Here is a 22773-nt window from a genome sequence, read left to right on the forward strand (position 1 = left end):
GAGAGAAAATAAAATGCCTGGTTGGCTAGAGCAACTTCTATCTCATTTTTCAAATTCTCAGGCTAGGCAACATACTGATCTTGTTGCCAACAGTCACCAGTAACCTCAAGGAGCAGTATAACTCCAGGTAAGATGGAGTGCCAAAGAGAATTTTGTGTGCATGAGCAAAGTTTTCAGACAGAAGCTTTCCATTGTACACTGTTTGAATCTGTCTGTTTGAAATGGAGAGGAGACATTACACAGATGTGTAGCTCCTACTTTAGACCTGGAATAGATCATGCAGATTATATTACATATATTTGTGTGTGTGTGATATAAGGTTGTTGGGAGCCTTGGGGATGGTGTTTATTTTATTTTTAAGGAACAACTGATGTAACTTCTACCTCTGCATCTGGATGACTTTTAAACTGATCTTTTTCCTTTCTTGTTTGTCATGAAACACACTGATAAATGATGGACTGTTCATTACACTTGCTTGGAACATTGTCCCATAATAATCAGCTGCAACAAAAGAACTTCCATGCTCTTATTGTATTGATTCACCTTGTCTGGCAACTGTGGACTTGGCTTTCCCATGTAATTTTCTGCAGGTCAGCTTTGTGGACTCTGAGTAAAGGCAATTAATCTTGTTTTGCCAGTGGTAGTACTGTGCAGTGCAACTACTTGCTCCATTATAGAGCAGTTCAGTAAAGAAGTAGAAAGCTAAACCTGGATATTGTGACTGGCTATAAATATTTTATTACCAATGTTTTATTATGAGCTCTCCCCTCACATAGTTTTCAAATTTTCAGATACTTGTTGGGAGTTTTCAGTTGTTCCTGGTTTCCCCAAGCTGTGTAAGCAGACCTGATGTATACTTAAGAGAACTTACTAGCTGGAATAAAGCACAGGGGGCCAAAGTAGGATTTGGAGGAGTGAGAGTTGTAAGCCATAATATTACTTCACTCTCACAAAGAGCCATAACCTTGTGGAAGATAAAATTCAGCCCCAAGTTCTACAGCATCTCTAAATGTCAAAAAAGGGCTGTTAGTGTGTATGTGTTTCTCTTCTGGGCATTTTCACAAGTTCTGTAGAGCTGTTAACCTTAAAAACAATTTCTTCTCAGTGCCACTTCCGCTTTGCACTCACTAGTAGCTAGTTCACAGCTCAGAGAACTGCTGCTATTTGCAGAAATGGGAGAATTGCACTACTAATTCCAGAATCCTGGCTCTGGTTTGATTAGGATCTGATGATGATTTGGTCACTATAAGAAAAAAGGGGAAAATACTTGTATTCTAAGAGCAAAAGTGCAAGGCTGGCAACTTGGTAATTGTATCTTTTGGAGTATTCTTAAGCCACTTGGTGCCAGCATTTCTGAGCTTATCTGGGAAACACTGCTTTGTCCTAGAACCCAAACAGCTTCATGTCCTTTTGGCTTTTCAGTCAGGTGTCTAAAGGACATGGTCATATGCCTGTGGTCATTTTAGATGTATTTTGTTTTATTTTTACCCTGAACAGACCCTACTGAGAACTCTGAGAATTTGATGCCTTTTTGGTTATCAGGTATGTACAGACAATTTCTTTTAGACTGTTCTTAGTTACATCTTCCTATGAAGCACATCCTCACTCTGATTTTTTTATGGTTTGAGTCCTTTCAGAGCCCTAAGCTCCTTCTCTTCTCTCTATTGCCTGCTTCTCCTAGGCAGTGAGAAAGACTCTGGTAAACCCATCTGTTTGGTTATAATCCTTTTCTCTACAACGCCTTTGCCCCTTGTGTATGACTTAACTTGGTTACAGCCACTTGAAATCTCAGAGAGAAAAATTGGTTCCTCTGGATGAGAGACGTTTTCTGTGTGAACTGAAGGCTCTGCTTACCGCTGAGGCAAGCAGATTTTTAGATTATATAAGTGAATCATTAAAATAATAACATACAGATTTTCTTCTGTGGTTGTCTAGAAGGACAATGAAATGAAGAAGTATAATTACACTGAAGCTTTTTTGTCCCACAGATGATACAAAGCATTTTGCTGTGCAAGTTGCTTTTGGACACAGTGTATGCCATCTTGTGGACACGTCACATTGCCTGAATCCTTGAAACAAATAGTTAAAGATCATTATAGAGTGTGTGTGTGTGTGTGTGTGTGTGTGTGTGTGTGTGTGTGTGTGTGTGTGTGTGTGATAAAATTGCTTACTTGTGCAGTATGACAAATAGTACACATTTGTAGTCCAATGCAAACAATCCCCCTTCTTGAGTGCTGATTTTGTAATTGGAGTTACTTGAGTTTGCTTGGTTCCCTTACTTTTGAGGAAGGTGAATTTCTTTTGCTAAGATATGAATCACTTGTTACTACTTGTGAAACTATCAAACGTAATTTTTGCAGCTTTCTTCTTAAATAAATTTAAATCAATGACCTAGAATTATGTTCATCTAGGAACAAATCAAAACTAATTCTGAGAAACATTTGTCAAAGCAGCATATTGATACATGCTGATAATAAAAACCTAATTTTGGACATTTCCTTGCTTTGAGAATGAAAGAAAGAGATTCTTATTAAAGACATAAGCAATTTGTACAGGTATTTTTTAATGTGAAATCAAGGTACCTATACTCTTTATGGACCCATTCTAGTTTGATCCTTTCTTGGTAGAAATCAAGTGACAACTCTTAAGGCATTCTTCACAGAATCACAGAATATATTTGGTTCTAAATTACTTTCAAGATCATCTTGTCCAGTGACTATAAAGTCCTTTCCAAAAGCAGGGGAAGGCTCTAAAAAACTCCAAAATTTGTCGAAATATTATGCCCACTGAATGAGGTAATTTCCCTTTTCATGCAGAGATTAGAGATCAATAGTTCTTGTCTTGTAAAAGTCCTTTAGAGATAGCCTACTGCTTGTTTCTTCTAAAATTTAAAATAAGGCAATCTTATGGTAAGTCTGTCTGAAAACAAGCATGTGAAAAGTAAGACACAGATGGTTATGAAGTTTTTGCTGTTAGTTTGAAAATACTATTCTAGTAGGAAAAGAATATCAAATGACTTGACCTAGCTTAAAGTTTAATTTGAATTCAGTAAGAAGCATTTGTTTGTTTGTTTGCTTTTCAAAAATCACATGCTGATTAAAAAAACCTTTAACATTTGTTGTGCTGGTAGCTCTGTCTGTCCTGCACATAAGCAGACCCATTCCTAGCTTTAGGGTAAATAGTTTTGTTGATTGGTCATGCAGATATACTGCAGAGGTGACTAATGAATGAGCTTTCCCCTGTGCAACAGAATTAGTGCTACAGTGGTGTTAAGCAGCATCTGGTAATAGATTTACCTCCCAATATTGCTGGGCTCTCCTCTGAAGTTCTGAAAGCTATTAAGAGAAAGGAGCTGGGTCAGATGGTTCTACAGTTCTACCCCATACAAATGAGGGAATCATGAAGATGATAAGAGAACTCATGACTTACTAAACAAACACCTGTGGCCAAAACCAAGTGTTGCAAGTATTTGAAGAAACTGACATCACCCACCCTTATGACAATTAATGAGGCCATGCACATTGTGGTAATAATAAGGATCAGTGCTGAAAACTTATTTATGAGCTGGACTAAAATGAGCCATGAATTTGCAGACTAGTAGTTTAGTTACTGTAGATTCTGTTCTGGTTGTGATGCAGATCACATGATTTTACTGCAGGGCACATTTAGGAGGAACTTTGCATACAATCAAGACTTGCAGTATTTCACATGATTTTGCTGCAGGGTAAATCCAGAGGAAGCTGTGTAGACAATCAAGACTTGCAGAATCTATGCATACAGCAGATAAGACAGCTCTCAAAATCCCCAAATGCTGTCAAACGTCATGTGAGGATTTCTAGTTCACTTATTTTTATCACTAGTTTTTGTCTGTAAGGATATTCAGTTGTTTACTGATTGCCTTTCTTGTCATGATGGATTAGTCTGAAAAGACAGAGGGAGGGCTCATTTCAACTGAGGAGTGTCCTGAACAATTGGCATCCATATGTAACAAGTCACCCAAGGCTGCCAGCGTATTTGGTGAAATGCTTTCTTAATGTGTAGCAATGGATGATGAAGATTATATTTCATAATAGTCATTGTTTTGGTGATAGCAATGTGAGGAGATTAATGCTCACATTTCTATCACTGTTTTGGCTCTGTAGCTATGACAAACTGATTTTGTCTCCAGATGATAAGCTTCCTGGTCTGCTGCTTCCTGCAGACAAGCAATATCAAGTGACATGGCATGTAATATCTGAGTTTCTGGAACAGGAACTAGCAGTTTTCCAGCTGAGACTGTTGGTCATTGAATTTATTTGTGGACTTGAGAGATTCACTAAAGTGCCTTTAATGAAGATAGTGCTTCCAGAGGTGGGGAATTCAAATTCTAAACATTATGTCAATGCTACTCTTATGACATAAGATACAACAGCCAGAGATTATAAACCAAGACAGAATTCAGAAACAACCACTTTGCAGTTGCCAGAACTGCAGTATATATTACTACTGCTAAGTTCACGTTTGTAGCATGAAGTGAGGGGAGCCTAAGGGAACAAATAGCATGCAGCTTTGCACATCATGTGCTGAGAAGTGGATAGTTGAGGCCTTATTGGATAACTATGAATTTTTAGCAATAAAATCTTCATCTCTATATATTACTTGGTATTTCTTGCCTACATCACAACTAGGTTGTAATAATTCTAGTGTCCAGGTGACACCTGTGTGAGAGATTATGATGTCAGAATTATGCACAAGAGACTACTGTATCATTCCTTACCCACTTTAGATTCTCACAGAGCTGGAGCAAAGCAGTTGATTAAAATAAGTCTGGCTGCTACCTTAAGCAAAACAACTTAACTTAAATGTAAGGTTTAGATCAGTGGTTTCAGTGGTCAGATACAACACAAGCCAGCAAAGCTCATTTACAATCAAGACAATATCACAGCCTGGTCAAACAGTAGGTCAGGAATTACTCTCAAAGAAGAATGAGAAGATGGGATTTTTGCACCCCTTCATTAAGCAATGGTTTCACAGCAGTTTAAATTATGCTTCAGTTTCCTCTATAGGAAAAATAATCAGCTTTATTTTTAAAACCACATCCTCCCTGTATCCTGTCAAGAGAGTAGGGAGATGGATTTAAAGTGTAAATGTTTGAAGAATCGTAACTTTCCTCTCTGTTTTCTGATGGCGTTATTAAAGAATCCATCAAATAAAGGCTGACTTCATCAGAACAGATCTGCCATTTTTAAATGGGAAGCTTTTCTATCATAACCATTTCTTTTTGGTTGTTTATACCAAGAGAACCATTAATGGCAAAAAAAATATAACAAATGGTTATTCTCCTTGTAATTCTTTACATGAAGTGCCAGGTGTTCCAGGAAAAATAAATACATCATTACCCCTCTTGACACCACACTGCTGTGTTGCTCTCTAGGGGAGATGATATGATTTACATACTTACATGTTCTACTGTAGTATGACAGAGTGTTTTGCAGTCTGGCAGCTGTTATTAACTGTTATGACAATGAAAGAACAATACAGGAATTGGTAATTAAGAATGAAGCAATACTAAAAGAAGGACAGTAAATTATTAATATTTAGGATTGGATTAATTTAGCAATTATGTCAACCAGTTGCAATTCTGGAAGGTCATTTGCAGTTTCAGACTTGATATGCTTCTTTTTAACATAATAAATCCACAGATATTCCAGACTTCCACAAGCATATTACTCTGCATATTACCAACTTGCAGATGAAAACACCCAGTATTTTTTCCTTAATGGTCATGCTAAGCAAAGCATTTATGGTGAGGAGGGTGCATGCTTAGGAAAGAGTAGCAAGAGGATGGCAGATGTTTAGTGTCAGAAGCAGTTGTTGTGATGCCTTAAATTAAGGGCTGGCCTCCCTCCCTCTGTAGAGGCAGGGCAATCCACTTCCATGCATCTGCCCAGCACATGGATAGGCTCTAGGTAAGGAGTTCCCTGCCTGCTAAGATGGTGGTAAATGGGCAGCTGCAGCTTTAAATGAGACAACAGCAGAAACCAGGAAAAGCTCAGCCTCAAACCTGTCTCACTGGAGAGCACCAGGCAAGAAGCATCCAAGTGGCTGTTGTGAATATGGCATGTGGAGCAAAGTTTGAAGGTTCAAAACTTTGGAGTCTTTCATCCCATCAGTTTCTAGCACCTGCGGGAAGGGATCAGCAGGGGAAGTGTAAAAGAAGAAACTGGGAACTGAGAAAGAAGATGGGTTTATGCAAGATAACTTGTGTCTGAGGGCTGACTTGGAGTCATGAGGATTTATTCTGTGTTTTTTTCCCTACCAGTTCCATATTGATGTGGAGCAATAATATTGTTTTGATCCATGAACCTAAGCAATGATGATGTCACAAAGTAGTTTCTGAAAGGGAGGGTGTATTTGGGCTCTCTGCTTTTTTTCCTCTGCCCCTTCTGTCACACAGAGAATTTATCTGGGGATAATTTAAATTGACATTATTAACTCCTAAATCACCATTGCAAAGGGCCCAGCATTTAAATTGACATTATTAACTCCTAAATCACCATTGCAAAGGGCCCAGCATTTAAGGTAACCCACTTCCTGGCAGCCTTGAAACTCAGGCTCTGCTCTTGTTCACACAAGCAAACTGCACCGTCCATTCAAATTAATCTGATGCCTGTAATGTCAGGCTCATTGGTAGCTGCACATAGCAGTATAGTTGTGTATATTGAACAGGGCCAGCACTCACTCAAAGCAGAAGCAGTACAGCAGTGTTATCTGTGCCTGTTCATTATTGCACTTAACTATGAAGTATTTTGAGATCAGTGTTTCTGTAGTAGTACATGGAAGGAAGTATGTTTTATGGCAGTACTTAATTATTGCTGACATTTTTGTGTGCACTCACTGTTACTTAGTAGTAGCTCAGAGAATAAAACTGAAGCTGTCTACACCGTACTGAAGTCACAAAGCACTGAAGTTACTAAAGAGTGGGCTTGGAAGCTGACAAAACTCTTAACCGTGAGCTCATCAAAACTTAAGGCTCAATTGATTCTTTTACCTATTACTTGGAGAGGACCATGTAGAAGTTGAAATTCATTTCCCCTGCACAAATTGTGTCAGAGCAGACAGAATTACTACATGCTAACGTTATTCCTTCAAAATGTAGCTCTTGCATATCCTTTGTTACCCTGACTCATAAAGCACTTGGCAGGTTTTATTTCTTAGTATTTACCAAATCAACTAATATGCTGCCCCATTCCTTGTTTTATAAAAGCTCTAAGTTCTAGATCAAACATAAATGAGGATATTTAAAAACAAAAGTCAATTACACTCTTTTTCTTCATGATCAAAACCCTTCCAGGGTGCCAACCATTATAAAAGCATTGTATAAAACCCCACTGAATTACTTAAATTAATTCTCACCTTAGCCAGGATATCTATAATTACTGTGTGTTAATGAAGGTGCTGTTAGTACTTTAGTAGGGATATGCAAATGAGTTTTGTGGCTACCAAATACATGTATGCATGCAAATGCCACCTTTATATAGCCATAATACCTCACTAAGGGGGCATTGTTACTGTGGCTAATAGGTGTTTTTCCTGTTCCTCAACAAGCAGTCTCAAAGAGACTTGTACCTTTCCCTCTCCTTAGATCTCCAGAGTCTAAGCACAGCTAACACCCTAACAGGGAGGCTTTTCTGACAGCCAAAATTCCTGTTTTCATGCTCCAGTCTGCTATGACGGATCTGCTTACGTCATCTTGACAAGCTGTGCCCAGCTCAATACAGCTAAGTATTACCAGTGCTTTGGGGACATCTCAGCAATGTGAATTTGCACTTTGCACTGAAATGTGGGATGTGTATCTTGACATTTGAAGTGGGAACCTCAGAGGTCATGTCACGTGGTTACTTGGCTAGTCACAATCTCCCTTGAAGATTAGCTGTCGTTAGCCAGAAAGGCAGCAGAACATCTTCATTTAGACCTTGGACCTGTAGAACAGAATATTGATTCACACCAGTAGCACTGACGGTATGTGTATTTTATTTTTGGTTAAAATGCAGCTCAGTTTTAAAGAAAAAAAAAATCTGACCAAAGTCAGCAGAAATCAAATGATGTAATAGCAAGCTGTACTACTGTTTCGTAGTGTTGTTTTGGCTGGAGGTTGTTTTTTGGTTATTTTGCTGGTGGTTTGCTTTTTTGTTTGGTTTGGTTGGTTTTGGTTTTTTCTTTAACTGATGCATTATTTCCTAAACTAGGTGGGATTAGTAGCTCACCGGTTGGCCATGTTACACAATGCAGAGAACACATGATTTGTAATGGTCTAGTCTTGTCTTAAATACATTTTCCAGAAAGTCTGCAAGGAATCCAAAGATGCAGAAAAACTTACTTCTTTAGTTAGTTTGTTCTATTGGCTCATCACTTAACTATTGAAATGGAAAAATAAGACATTATTCTTCATTTTCCCAGCTTTGTCCTCTGAACATAGGTTTTTACTATACTTTTCTCTCTTTTATCAAAAAGCTCTTTAATATCTGACACATTCCCACTATAATCCAGTGAGTGATTTGGGACAATAATTTACTAAACTTGAAGAAACTGTATCATCAAATCATTGAAAAGATTCAATACCCACATTAAATACTGGCCTTCATTTCAATATTATTAAGGAGAGCCATAAGAAAAACCTGTGCATATTCTTTAGCAGCAACAACCTAGCTAGTTTCTGATAATGGAGAATAAAAGGCCAAGAGGCAAAGAGATCATTTTGACTCAAATAATTACATATAAATTCTTTCCAGCTTTTAAATTTTTTGTCAGTCTTATACTCAAAATTACATTAACAAGAATTTAGCTCATAGGTGTTAAATTTGCTCTGAGGCTTGAAGAAAAGATTGAGAATTAGAAAAGTTTGTGCTATGCTACTTTAAACATACGAGCTCTGCTTTCTCAAGCAGTCAACATTCCCATGGGCAAAAGCTGATTTTTTATTAAGTACCACCTAGCACTGTAAGTATAAATAATTGGTTCTTCATCAGTATTGATCCCACCTGGAAATCCACCCCCTTGGGACTTTGAAGTAGGTTTTCTTCAGCTAAATGGTTCTTGCAGCAGTGAATTATGTAGAAATGATAACCTCTGATATTTAGTCTGGTTTCCAAAATATTTGGAAGTGTTTCTCTTCTAGATGGCACTGCTTTTTTGTGTTTTTGTGGCTTTAGTTTTTTTTTAAACTCTATTGTATACTTGTTCCTTTTAAAATAGTGTAAAAAGCAAACCTATGAGTGTCTTAAATTGTAGCTCTTACTATAGGTCAGGATATTGGCTGGCAATTGCAATACCAAAATGACTGGCTGTTATTCTGCTTATACTATTCAAATTGTGTTGGAGTTCCTTCTCTGTTTGCTTTCCAACTTGAATCAGCCAGAGCAGATGATCTCTCAGGTCCCTTCCAACCTATGCCATTATCTGACTCACTGCCTTCTCTGTAAATTTAAGCATGTACATTTGTTACTGGTCTGAAACTGCATTCTGGCACAACCCTTGTAAATGTATAGTATTACTGAAATGATCAAAACTCACGGAAACTCTTTTCTAGTCTCAACAAATCAGTAGATGCAAAATGACCAGGGAAAAAAAATTAAAGGGATTTGTATGTGTGCAAGTCCTACAATTTCCAGGCAGGAGAAAAGGAGAAAAATAAGGTCTATTTTTTTATTTACTTATTTTACACTTTGAGGGCATGTTACAGTATATAATAAATCTAGAGTTCATTTTTGGAGCTAAACTGACATCTACTGGTGTTCTGTAATACAATGCATTAGTGTGATGACCAAATACACATCCTATTCTGTGTACATTTCCAGTTCCATGACACTGTTAACAGCCCTGCTGATGACTCAGCAAGGTGGGAGAAAAGCATTAACAGACAAACTTAGTAGGTAGGGCTGCCTAGCACATCATGCTTCAGACAGGGCATGAGTGGGGCTATCCTTACCCAGTAATGGGTATACTTCTGGAATTGCCATACAGCTTTTTCTTACAATTTCCACAAAACAGATTATGTTTATAATCTTCAGGTACACAAAATATGGGGAGGTGGGGAGAGCAGTGCTAGCAGTGTTTCCTCAAGCATGCCTTGAGCATGCCATGTCCCCACCCAGTCACTCAGTCTACTGCAGGAAGAGAATTTCTGTGGGTCCTACTGCAAAGGCAGCTTCACTGAGAGGCTGTGCTGGGTTTGCCCCACAGGGCAGGCACCCACCCTGCCTAACCCAGGCAGGCTGGTGAGCTGCTGCTCACAGGTGCTGCAATGGCCTGACCAGCCCCAGACTAGCTAAAGCTGATGCTTCTTTCACCGAGAGCCAGTCAGCAAAGGACAGGTGCGTCAGTGGTGTCCAATAACAGGACAAGGGGCAATGGGTGGAAGTTGAGGCCTAGGAAGTTTCATGTGAGGAAAAAATTTTTCACTGTGAGGGTGACAGAGCACTGGAACAGGCTGCCCAGGGAAGTTGTGGAGTCTCCCTATCTGGAGATACTCAAGACTCACCTGGATGATCTCCTGCGTAATCTGGTGTAGGTGATCCTGCTCTGGCATGGGGGTTGGACTAGATGATCTCTGAAGGTCACTTCCAGCCCCTGAAATCCTGTGATTCTGTGAGTGCTGAGATAGGTGAGAAGGAGGAGGGGTAGTGAGAGGAAATACACTCATGCAGCAATAAATGGGTGCTGACTGCCTGCTCTATTTGGATGGTGGGTGGAAATGGTAGTAAGGCAAAAGGCATAGTGTTACTGGGGTGCTCAAGGACGAAAATAAGCTGTGTCACCAGCCACCTCTGACTAGGTGTAAGCAAAAAAACATGGGAGAACATGGCGGTCAGAAGAAGATGGTTTTCAGTTGAAGGTCATGCCTTATTTCACCCAGGGAGATGTGGTCAGTCATGGCTCTCTCCTGACTCTTATGCTGTCCAAAGCCATCTGGGGAAGGGGATTTAGTTCCAATGAGAACAATTATGCAAATTTTTTAGTTAAGCCAGGGCAACAAAGCCAAATTTGCCCATATTCTGCTCCCGATTAAAAGATCATATGATTTCTTGATAATGTATGCAAATTTATTCATGTCTGAGTCTAGTTCTAGTCAAATTCCAGTTTGTAATAAGGAGACCGAATGTTATTGAATCAATTCCCCCCCATGCTTCCCCTGGGACTGGGGAAATGGGAATATTTTTGCCAGAGCCCTCATACTGCAACACCTGATGAAAATTCCATGAAGCTGTACCTGTAGGAGGGTCAGCAGAGTTCTGTGACTGCAGAGCTCACTGCCGGGCTTATTGTCACTTGGCATAAGAGCTCCTTTTGTCCTGTGAAACCTGAATCCTGGTGTCAGGGTGAGTTTGAACTAAAGTTTTATACATAAAGCGAGGTCCAAGAATGGATTTAAACACAAATGTAGAACTTTAGCAGATTTTAGATGATTTCAGCCAAAAGGCCGAGTGCACAGCCCCTGCTGAGACCTCGAAGAAAAATGGTTCCAAATTTAACTTGCTTGGGTGAATTTAACTACATCCTTATCACCTGAAACTGAGTCTTTGCATCATTATTGACAAAGCTCCACCTCTATCTTCCCTTAACTAACAAAGTGTCCTTCAAAACTAGGAAGAACCAGTTGGTATGATTCACAACCTGCACCCACCCCCCACCCCCCAAAAAAAGTGATGATCTAACATGACTATATAAGGAATAAGAATTCTAAGGTCCAAAGTTCAAGAAAGGTTCTGGTCCTGGAGACCATCAGCGGCCACACCTCCTACCCATCACCCTGTAGTTAATTTAAAAGAAGCTGGACCTTTAACGCCAAGAAAGAAGAAGAAAGAAACTGCCCAAAGGTTGGTTAGTAGATGTTAACACGAGGTGTAGCTGTATTTCATTCATTGTGTGACTATCCGCCGGGAATCTGGTGTGCTAGACTGTTGGGAATGTCCGAGTATCCAAACTTGCACAGCTTTGTAGTATAGCAATGCCTGCTTGTGAGCGCTAAATCCAGCGGTAAGGAGTTCTAGTCCCGATTTCAGTGACACAATTAGAGGACGCTGCCGGGAAGTCATGTGGGAACGGGGTAGGCAGCTTGTTCCGAGCAGCGCCTGCCCCCGGTGCCAGAGCTGGGGCGGCGGACTGTCCTCAGGAGAAGGGGAAGAGAAAGGCGAGAGCGAGGACGGGACAAATTCCGCGGGGCGGTGGCGTCGAGCGAGCAGAGAGCAGACCGGCACCCGCTACGGAGCGGTAAGGGCTGCGGGACCGCTGCGAGCGACGCTGTGCGCGGCGGGATTTGTCCGACGGGATCCACCCGGACCCGCGGCTGGCGGCAGGGCGAAAAGCTTTGCTCTACTGCTGGAGCCGCTTTCGGGGCCGCCGCTCCTGGGGCCACTCACAACTCTACCTGGCCTGGCCAGGGGGAGCTGCCTTTGCTCTTCGGGCCGGAGCCGCCGCGCCTGGGGCACAGGGGAAAGCCGGGTGTAGTGGGCGCCAGCGGTTTCCCGAGCAGCACAGCAGCGGGCCTACCCCGGGGGGACAGTTAGGAGACGACCCAGGAGAGGCCGTGGGCGGCGGCTCATGCCCGCTGGGCTGGGTGTGGGGCTGGCGGGGCCAGAGCCGTGCGCTAAGAGATAAGCGAAACCCAACTGTTGCATGGGGCAGCCAGGCTCTGGCGGAGAAGTGTCCTTTCCTTAAGGACGTCCTGAGCGTCACCACAGCAGCAGTTAATTTGAAAACGGCACTGCCCCAGGGAGGGGTTCACCTGCCTCACCAGGACCCCAAGCCGAGGCGTGGCACGGGATGATTCTGAGATTGTTGATTGCTAGGTAAAAGTCACCTACTAAATGTCTGTAACTTTGCTTGGAAGAACTTGTGCTGTAGTACCATTTCTATTTTGCCAGTATCAAATTGTGTGACCCAAGTGGCACTGGTTGTCGTACTAAAGAACAGATCCAAGTATGTTTTTGCAATTATTGTTGAATTTTATTCTCACAAGTGCTTTCTCAGTAGGTTGGTGAACTAGGAAGTTACTGTCCCAGAGCTCAGGCAACCAGGATATTGGGCCCTAACAAGTGCAGGGTTGCGACTGGCTGCTATGCACTGCAAGAATGCAGAGTACTCTGATAAACCTGTATATCCTGCCAGATTGGTTGAAAAAAAGATTAGCCTTCAACTTGTGTTTCATTCCAGGTGCTGCTGATCAGTGGCTGTCTTAACCTCCACTGTGCAAGGAGCTACTGTCATTCCTTACAGTGTTGGAGAGCATCTTAGGACTTCTAGTGAGGAGATCTATGTAGGAATTGTTTAATTTCTGGGATGAAATCATGTCAAATTCTAGCAAGAGAAAGTAAAGGAAGGGCAGCAACATATTTACTTGGTCAAGCTGAGTTAGATGTACTTATAAGCAGTTAGTTTCTCTGGTGTGGTGTTCAGTGTTTGGAGTTTTTTGGTTGGTTGGTTTTAATACCAGGCAGAGAGGTGGGCTATTACCTTCTCTTTCTCTTGACCCTGGCTAATTTTCAAGTAGTGCCCAGGACTGTGAGATATATTTTCACAAGCTGTCAGGAGTAATAGTTAAAATTTCTCTTCAAAGTTGACATTTAAAGCAAAGGGACATTAGTAAAATTAAGTTGAAAAGCTGAAGCTGTGGTTACTTCTACAATAGTTGGTATTTTGAAGAGATTGTTTTGTAGGCTTGGTATCATCTTGTTCTTTACTAGGGATTTCTGTTTTGATAGATAATGTAGACAGATTGATGCTTAATTTTAGTTTTATACCATTCACTGGAGTACTTGGTAAATGTTATCTGTGCTTTTTAGATTTCAAACTCTTAACTTTAAAAAGAATAGGAAACAAAGGTATAGAAGGTGTGGTTGCCATGCCAGGGGTGCTGCCATGTAAATGCAAAGACCTAAGACCTCTTTGCATCTGTCTTAAGGAAGAGGGCAGGGGGGAAGGCAAAAAGGCATAGCAGTTACTATTAAATTGCAGCAGCTGTCCAAAACTAGTCAGTGGTAAGAAAAGAAAAGTGCAACATCATATAAAACAATGTATTGAATGTTAAATATCAACAAGTTAAATAACAAGTGTTCATACTGGATGTTATGATCATGAAATCTTTAACCTATGAAATCAATTTTGAAATCTCTGAAAGGGTGCTGATTTCTCAGAAGTTACTTTTCAGTAAAACAAGTGAGGATGGTCTCCAGTTGCTCAAAATCTGTGCAGCAGAAGTAGCTACCTGTCATGGTTTAACCTCAACTGACAAGTAAGCACCATACAGCTGCTAGTTCATTCTGCCCACAGCAGGATGGAAGGAAGGGAATTGGAAGGGTAAAGTGAAAAAACTGTGAGATAAGAACAGTTTAATAATTATTAATAGTAATAAATGTAATGAAAAGGAAAATAACAGGAAAAAAATAAAACCCAAGGAAGACAAGTGATACAAATGAAGACAAATGAAGCTCACCACCAACTGACCCCAGCAGCAGGCACCTGGCCAACCTCCTCCCTAGTTGTTTTACTGATCATGATGTTATATGGTACAGAATACCCCTTTGGTCTGTTGGGAGTACCTGTTCTGGCTATGCCTTCTCCCAACTTGTTGTGCACCCCCAGCCAAAACTGGCACACTGTGACTGGGGCACAGTTGATCAGGATTCAGCCCTGTAGTTTAGTCTCAAGGGAAAACCTCTTTTTCTAAAGAAAACAGGAGGTCAGTGGGGTTTAAAAAATATGGCTGTGGAATATTCGATACTGTAAATACCATCACAAAAAACTCCTGAGTTTAGTCATCTTTGCCTGCTGTCTTTTTCCCTCTTCAGTCTTCCAAAGCTGTGGTGTGAGTATGAGAATGTTGTGAAAGAGCAATGCTTGTCCTCAAGGAACTGGTAGATTGCCACAGTTACTGTCCTGTGTACACACTGCACCTGTAGCCACATATGTCCTGCACCAGCTCCAGTGTTTGTCCTGGGTACTTGGCTACTGTAAACCCCACATTGGCCTGAGTACACCATTTCCTTTCTAATAAACCTCTCTGCATTTTTGCTTGGTCTGCTGGGAAACCATGGGACTGCTGAATTAAGTAAACAGTACTGTTTCCTATGTATTACCATGCCTTCAGTGCAGCAGATTAGTCATGTGTAATCTGGAAGAATGAACAAATTTGTGACAGGTTCTTTACAGGAAAAAAAAGCTAATAAAATATCACATGTACCAATAAAACCCATCTTCCTTTTGATACCAAGATACTGATCCAGAATCTGCATTCTACCACGTGTACAGCAGTGCTTGGATCAGAAGGAGTATTTAGTAACCACACAGTTCCTATGGTTGCTGCCAGTCTCTGTATTTGGCATGAATTAGTGCTTCTCTGACCTCAGTCTAGCTGCCAGCAATGCAGAGAGCCCAGCAAGTAAGGCAGTTTTCTGGAGAATCATTCCTAGTGAAGAAGTCTTTGAAGCAAATTAAGTGGTTTACATCATGAATGGTATCTTTTGCAGCAGTAATGACAGAATTTAGTATTTAGGCTTTACTGTATAGATAAAAGCAAAAGCAAGTATTGTATTCTTTTTCTAGTATGGTAATCTAACTTCTGTTTCCTGGGTTATTACAGAGTAAGTTGGATAAGAGATCTCTGGAGGACATTTGGATCAGGCTCCTGCTTAGGACATACTTCGAGGAGGTTGTTCAAGGCTCTTTGGCTTTGTATGCTGTTACACTTAGGAATAGAAACTGAATGTGTTTTCCTGTTTCTGTTGTTATGGAATTACTTAGAGCCAGCAATGGTTGTGACAGGAAAGTTCTACACTATTTTCTGGCTCATTTACTGTACCTTTTGCTTACTCATAGTAAATATTGTCCAGTTGTAGTGCCTGTTTCCTTCCAACAAATCTGTTCTTTGCCCTTCTGTGTGTTGCCTACAGATTCTGCTGGTATTCCCAGTGAGTGTTTTCCTGGATTTAAGAGATTGGATACCACAGTTGTCTGTAGCCAGCAATTCTCTGCTGTGGGCAACAAAAGTACAACAATTTAAGTAATACAGACGTGTGTGTGTGTGTGTTGTTTGGTTGTTTTCTTCTGTTTGTCATTTGTTGGTTTGGGTTTATTTCAGGAATTGTGGTTTTGGGTTTTGGTTTGGTGGTTTTGTTCCAATTTTCTTAACACATTTCTCTCCCTGCCCAGTGCAGCCCGTGCTGTACTCTGCACTTTGAGATCTCCTTATGTAATGTTTCCAAATTGATGGGTGTGGCTGCTCAGAATAAGTTTGGGCAGTGGAGTTAAGTGAAGGATGTTGTATCCAGGAGAGGGTGGTGGGGCTAGGAATAGATTAGCAGGGTCGAGAGGCAGGAGTTGCTGAGCCAAATTGCGAACTTTCAGTTGGATGGCAGTGGCAGGGAGGCAGTGGCAGGGAGACCGTGGCTTTATACTTTATACTAAAGTTTGTTTTGGAAGGACTTCACAAAAATGCATAATTATTTAGTTTCAGGGGAGCCTATCTGAAAGCAAGTAGAGAATTTCTGGTCTTTACCTGAGTAGCTAAGGATGATTTCAGGTAAGGAAGATGTTTCTCTAAGGCAGTAAGTGTATTTGCTCTCTCATTCTCACAAGAGCAGTACTTACTATTGCATTAAAAGCAGGTGCCAGGTTCTGGTTTGCCTGGAAAGAGGGAGGGATGGTTCTACATGTGGTCTCTTCACCAGCCCCCCAGGAGTGCTCCTTCTGTGCCTGAGTTTCTTCTTGTGTGGTGTGCTAGTGTGGGGATTGCACAGACCTTTCCTCCCCTCTTGATAGGGGGCAAAGAGATTATCTACCCACAGTTATTCTTGAGGTGCTGTTGCTGTTACCTCTGAGCTGCTGTGCAATCCATTCCTATGAGACACCTGTGCAGGCCAGGAAACTAGCTGGCAAAAAAAATGTTGCCCAATGAGTCACCTGCAGTCATTGGGTAAGGCATGAATGACTTGACTTGCCTTTCCCCTTTGACCTCTTCCTGTTTTATATTTTTTCCATTTGTCCTTGGGAAAACATGGGTTTCTGCATGTTTAGAATACACATTTGCATCCTGCCTTTGGAAGACAGCTGCAGTTTTAATTTCTGTGATGTTAGCATACCAATCTGGGCAGTGTCAAAAGTTTTCATAAAATGGGGAATGCATCCTGTGATGAGAAAATGGTAACAAATGTGTTCAGTTTTGGGAGTGGAGAGGACAATTTGTACTTACGGTGATTATCACTAGTTGAAGATGTGTAAAAGACTTTTGAGCCAGACTCTGACTCTGGTCTGTGTCATAATGGAGTGTGAAGAGGGAAGGGGAAGATGGCTGCAGCAATGTAGCTTTGTCCATCTCTGTATTTGGGAGCCTTAGAGAAAATCTACCTCTTGAGAGGAAGGGAATCTTGAATACACTTCCCTGCCTAGAGCAGACAATGCTGTAAATTGTCAGGTGAATATTACCTGGCAGATGTAGCAGGTGTAGGTCATCACAGGGTAGTCTGTTTTGGGCACATTAAGCAAAATCCTGCAATATGTAGTTGTATCTGAGCACGCTGCTATTTTCAAGGCAGAGTTATATCTTGGATAATTTTAATTGGGTACAAACCCGGAAGCTCATGATTGGAGGCTGTAAGAATCTTGGCTTTGTAATGAATGCTTGGTTAATAAGTTCTTCAGATAAGTTACCTTAGAATTTCTTGTTCACTTTATCTAATAGCAAGATAAAAGGAAAGTTTAGCCAGGTGTCACAGGGTTGTTTTTTTTCAGGTGCAGCCTGCAAGTTGTCTTGCTTTGTTAAAATTGAAAGTTCTGGGTAGGGAGCTCATGCAGACCCTGCTTCTGGTTTCAGATTGCTGGAGTTAGAGATTTGGAATTAAAAAGGGAGTGGAATGTTTGAAGTAGCTGAAATACACTTTCCAAAATGCAAACCCCTGCAAAAATTGCTGCACACCTCTGAGTTTTACTAAATATTCAGTAGTTTTAAAAGGCTTCCATTCCCCAAAATTCATGTGGCTTTAATGCAGCTGTAAAAATGATGCAGCTGTGTTGCAATCTCTATGCCTTGTTCTGTTGGTAGAATTCATGACTTGTCTTCCTGGGCTTTCCAGAGAGCAGAAATACTTGATCTGGTTTCATTTTAATAGAGTTGTTTCTGAATGCTGTGTGTTTTACCAGCCTTTTTTTCCCCTTTAACTGAACTTTCTTCTCTACATACTGTATGTAGAGCTGCAGACCTTTGCAGAAAGGAATGATCAAAAAGGGTTCTGTGTCCTGTGCCAATGTTGTTGCAGTGTGAGTTTATGAAGGAAATTGAGCTAAGTGCCTGCAGCTTGAAGTACTTGGAATTCTTCATCTCAAGCTAATGAACATAAAGAAAATTCTGGAGGAGAGAGCTGGTACATTTGCTGCTGTATCAATTACTCTCCACACTCTAGTGACTCATCTGCCCAAAGTTCAGTGCAGCTGGGCACACAGTGAGTCAATGTCTACTGTATAGTTGTGCACCTGGAATACATGAGGATTTTTTTTTTAAGAACAGAAGAATTACGTGGGATGGGTAGGTGAAGTCATTGGTCTTTGTCTTACCACATGCACTTCTAAAGTCTCAAAGCAGAAGAGTAGTGAGAGTCTGGGAAGGGAAGCTAGAACTGCTCAGCATTTGGATCTGAAACTTACAGATGTAAATGGAAACTTCTTGTGCATCAGATGCAGTCTTGCATTTAGTGTGCTTGTGGTCATTCAGTGTTTGCATATCTTGGTGTGAGAGAGCTTTAATGTTGCCTAATGGTTTACAACTATATGCCTTCTCAGTAACATTTTAGTGCTGTAACATTTTAGTCTTGGCTGTTACCTGTCTTGTACTTTGTCTTTTCTTGGGTACCTTTCACTGAACAGTCTTCCCTTTTGAATTATTTGTGAGCAGCATTTGTGAGTCCGCTTTAAGAAAACCTGTGGGTTCAGTTTCTGCTGTTGCCATTGCCTGGGTTTTGTGCCTTTCAGTTAATAAGTTGCTGCTGTTTCCTATGTATCTAAGTACAGTTTAAGCTGCTAGAAATTCATGCCTTCTCTATCCTACATTGGTGATTAAGATTCTGTATCACTTTTTATATGACCTGGGGTTGGTTTGTAATACTAATCTTTCATTTGTAATACAGCATTAAGCATTAGTTTCTCTTCCCAGACATGTTGGTATGATCACAGTATCACTAAGGTTGGAAGAGACCTCAAAGATCATCAAGTCCAACCTGTCACCACAGACCTCATGACTATAACTTCATGATTGAAGTTATAAACTGTTCTGTACCTATTTGCAGGGAGCGAAGTGCAAATGGAAACTACGGAATGTCTATTAGTGCCCTTCCGAGATTGCAGAGGGAAGTATAAAGTGCAGTTTATTTACCTGAGGATTACATTTTGCCTAAGCTAAAACAAAATGTAGAAAGTCCCTCTTGCCTTTGTTTTCAGTGCTACCTAATCATGGGGTTAATGCTTATTGCTGTATGAGTTTACTGTCTTACCTGGAGCTTGAAGAAGTTTGATACTCAGAAACTCTTTATAATCATGGTTGGTTTGATTTTGTTGTTCAGTTGCTTTGGGTTCTATTTTCGCTGTTTAAGCAGAGGAAGCTGGGTTTTGGGTAGTTTCAGACCCAGTCTTACAACGTACTCAAGTGGCACATTGATTTGCAAGCAGATTGTTCAGAATTTGGCCTTACTTTCTGCGGAATGTGTAGTATCTCACTTCTGAAACAGTGTTCATAAGAGGAGGTGTTTAAATTTAAAAGGTGGTGTATTTATTTTCAGAAGCAAGTGTTGAAATAACGGCAAATACAGTTGAAAGGGATGTTTTCTAATCCACTTAATGTTGAATGGCAGGCAGGTTTTGATGTGGAACTGTTCTTAAAACTTTCAGGAAGAAATGCTCCACGACCTTCTTGCCAATTTATCTAGTACTTAAATAGCCTTAATACTAGATATAGGAAAAAGTTTATGATTTTTAAGCTTTTCTAACATTTACCTTCAGAAGCTTTAGTTCTTTTTCATTGTTAGCTGTCTTCATTGTCCTTTCTGATTTTTTGGAACTAAGGAAACTTTGGTTTTCCTCAGAAATCCTCTTTTCTTGCCCTTTGGTGCTTTTGTTTGGAATCTGTTCACCTGTGTGTTTCTTAGATACTGTGCTCCCAGGGGGGCTTTCCCAGAGCAGCAGAACTTCTTCAGCTGCCATACAGGTACTGGTTCTGCTACGCATTCCTGCATGGTGTTTGCCCTTTTCATGGAACTGACAGCTTATATTCAGCTTCTGGTTGTATCTGCTGGATTCTTCTCTGTAGTCTGGATGTCAAATTGATCAGGTTTTTGAATGAAGGATGCTTTGACCTCAAAGTGGCTGTTACATAAATGTCTTGAAGTGTGATGAGAAGATCCTTTTTCAGAATATGCAGTGCAAAAGTTCTAGATCTGTGCACAAAATAGCTACATGCTTTACTGGGATGAGTCTTGTTGATGCAGTTGGTTGTTAACTGGTGCTTTTAAGCATTACAGTGTACTGGAAACAACAAACTAGTTCTGGACTTTCTCCATAAATGTAAACAGAATGGAATGAGATGATCTGGTTGTAGATACATAGTTTCACATGAGAAATACTGTTCCTGCATGATTGGAGAAACTGCCAGGTAGCTTAGTGTACTTAGAAAGTTACCCTATGTCCCTGCTTTAGTGTGTTTCATTTATAAAGGTGGAACTGGTGGTGATAGAAGTGTAAAAACTACTCTGTGGAAAAAATAGAGGGAAGGAAGCAACAACATTTGCCGAGTCTGTTATTTGTTTCTGATGGTATTAAATCTTAGGATTAATATGCACATTTATCAGCATATCTTCTTGCTTTCTGTCAGAATAAAGCCTAATTGGTTGTCACTTGCCTTCTATAAATAATGTCTTCTATTATAATTTTCTGGTTTTTTTTTTTTTTTTTTCAGAGAAAATGTCTGTTCCAAGTGGCATCCCTGTCCCATCTGCACCACCTTCTTATGAGGAAACAACAGGAATAAATGTGAGCTATCCTCACCCCTATCCTGTCCCAGCACCTGGCCAGAAACCAGATGGGAAGGGAATGAACACTCCCCCGTACATGGGACAGCCTGCACCTGTGAATAACCCTGGTAAGCCTCAAACTCTGCCTCACTTTACAGAGGGTAGCTGTGTAATTAGTGCTGTGCAGAAGATGAGATATTGCATTTCCCAGGTGTTCTTCACCTTCCGATAATATTTTTGAAGGGATTAAGATGAATAATTCTTGTGAATCCTTCAGTGTGCATTAGTACCAATTATGTCATTTGGCTTTCTGCAATTTTAAAACCAGCTTTATTCTTAAGAGAGTGCTTCTGCATTAGGAAGTACTATGATGCTTCCTCTTTGTCACAGTGTATTTCATTCTTACGAGCCTCAAATGTTTCAGAGTACTAGCTGCTTCTAGTTCACAAGTGGAACTACCCCGTTTTCATGATGCACCCACTGAGTAAACAAAATCTTTTTCTGCTCAGTTGCAGTTCAGACAGTGTATGTGCAGCAACCAGTAGTATTTCACGACCGCCCGATTCAGATGTGCTGCCCTTCATGTAACCAGATGATAGTGACACGTCTCTCATATGAATCAGGAGCTTTGACTTGGCTGTCATGTGGTGGCCTCTTCCTGGTGGGGTAGGTTGATTCCAATTTGCACTTTATTTTTCTCTTCTTACATGATCTTTCATAGCTTTAAGGTGTAACAAAGCTCTTGGCACTGTTCTTTCTCACTCTTTGGAACCTGACCTTCTATGGTTTGAGTAGCCTGCATATGCATTTAATTCCTACAGACCTTAAGCACCTCTAGAACATTAGTGTGATGATTTCCACAGCCATGTGTGTTCTTCCTAAAGTTTCATGGCACCAGTTTTATGGATGGGTTTTGCAGGAAATACATTTTACCTTCTTGTGTATGTAACAAGTAGTAAAACAGCTCTGTTTTTCCCCTCTCTTTGCAGGTGTATTGGTGGCTGCTGCTTAATTCCCTTCTGCGTTGATGCCTTAAAGGATGTGGATCACACCTGTCCAAACTGCCATGCTCTCGTTGGTTCTTACAAGCGTTTATAGGCAGTGTTTAAATATTGATAATTGACCAAGGAAGTTGGCTAGCACCTCTACAAGCCCTTTCTGAAGCTTTATGGAGATTTCTGTAATTTTTTTTCTGTGCTTCCCGTCACAGGAAACTAATCAAAAGCAATGTTTATTGTTGGATTGTTTGAATAAGAATTTGCTTGAGGGGAATCTGACTTAGGTCTGTAAAATTGTATGTTCTCTTTATGGGCCACTCAGTCCAGCACCAGTTGATAGCAACTGAATGTTTTCCTTTTCTGCTGTATGCAAAACAGTTTGGTGATAGTCTTCAGTTAATCATGTCTCAGTCATGTTGCATGTTGGTGTCCCGACTTAGTCTCAGCAGACACCGTGGTGAGAATGTGTAAGGAGACCTTTGTATTCTCTTGCTTGGTGTTGATGCTTTTGCAGCAGCACTGTTTACAGACTGGCAGGGAGTTGTTTGCCACTGATACAGGTGCCTCTCTTCAACAAAAGAAATGATTTGTTGGTATCTTTTCACAAGCACTTAAATTCATTTCAAAAATTTTCTTAGCCTTTAAGTTTGGTTCTTTCAACTTCTTCCTTCTTGAAGGCTGCTTTAACAAATAGACAACTCAGATTACTGTGCATCAATGGTGATTCAATCTAGTACTTGAGTTTCCTT

General features: G+C 40.6%; 1 protein-coding gene across 1 annotated transcript; it reads left to right on the forward strand.

The window, feature by feature from the left end:
• Window positions 1–12220: 12220 nt before the first annotated feature.
• On the forward strand, window positions 12221–22473 carry LITAF (lipopolysaccharide induced TNF factor). Its single transcript, XM_054161342.1, has 4 exons — window positions 12221–12249; window positions 20972–21154; window positions 21536–21692; window positions 22016–22473. Exons 2-4 carry the CDS (start codon window positions 20977–20979, stop codon window positions 22122–22124), a joined length of 444 nt encoding a protein of 147 aa, XP_054017317.1. The 5' UTR covers window positions 12221–12249; window positions 20972–20976; the 3' UTR covers window positions 22125–22473.
• Window positions 22474–22773: the final 300 nt, after the last annotated feature.

The sequence above is a fragment of the Dryobates pubescens genome, chromosome 4 (genome assembly GCF_014839835.1).
Source record: "Dryobates pubescens isolate bDryPub1 chromosome 4, bDryPub1.pri, whole genome shotgun sequence".
Classification (NCBI taxonomy): domain Eukaryota; kingdom Metazoa; phylum Chordata; class Aves; order Piciformes; family Picidae; genus Dryobates; species Dryobates pubescens.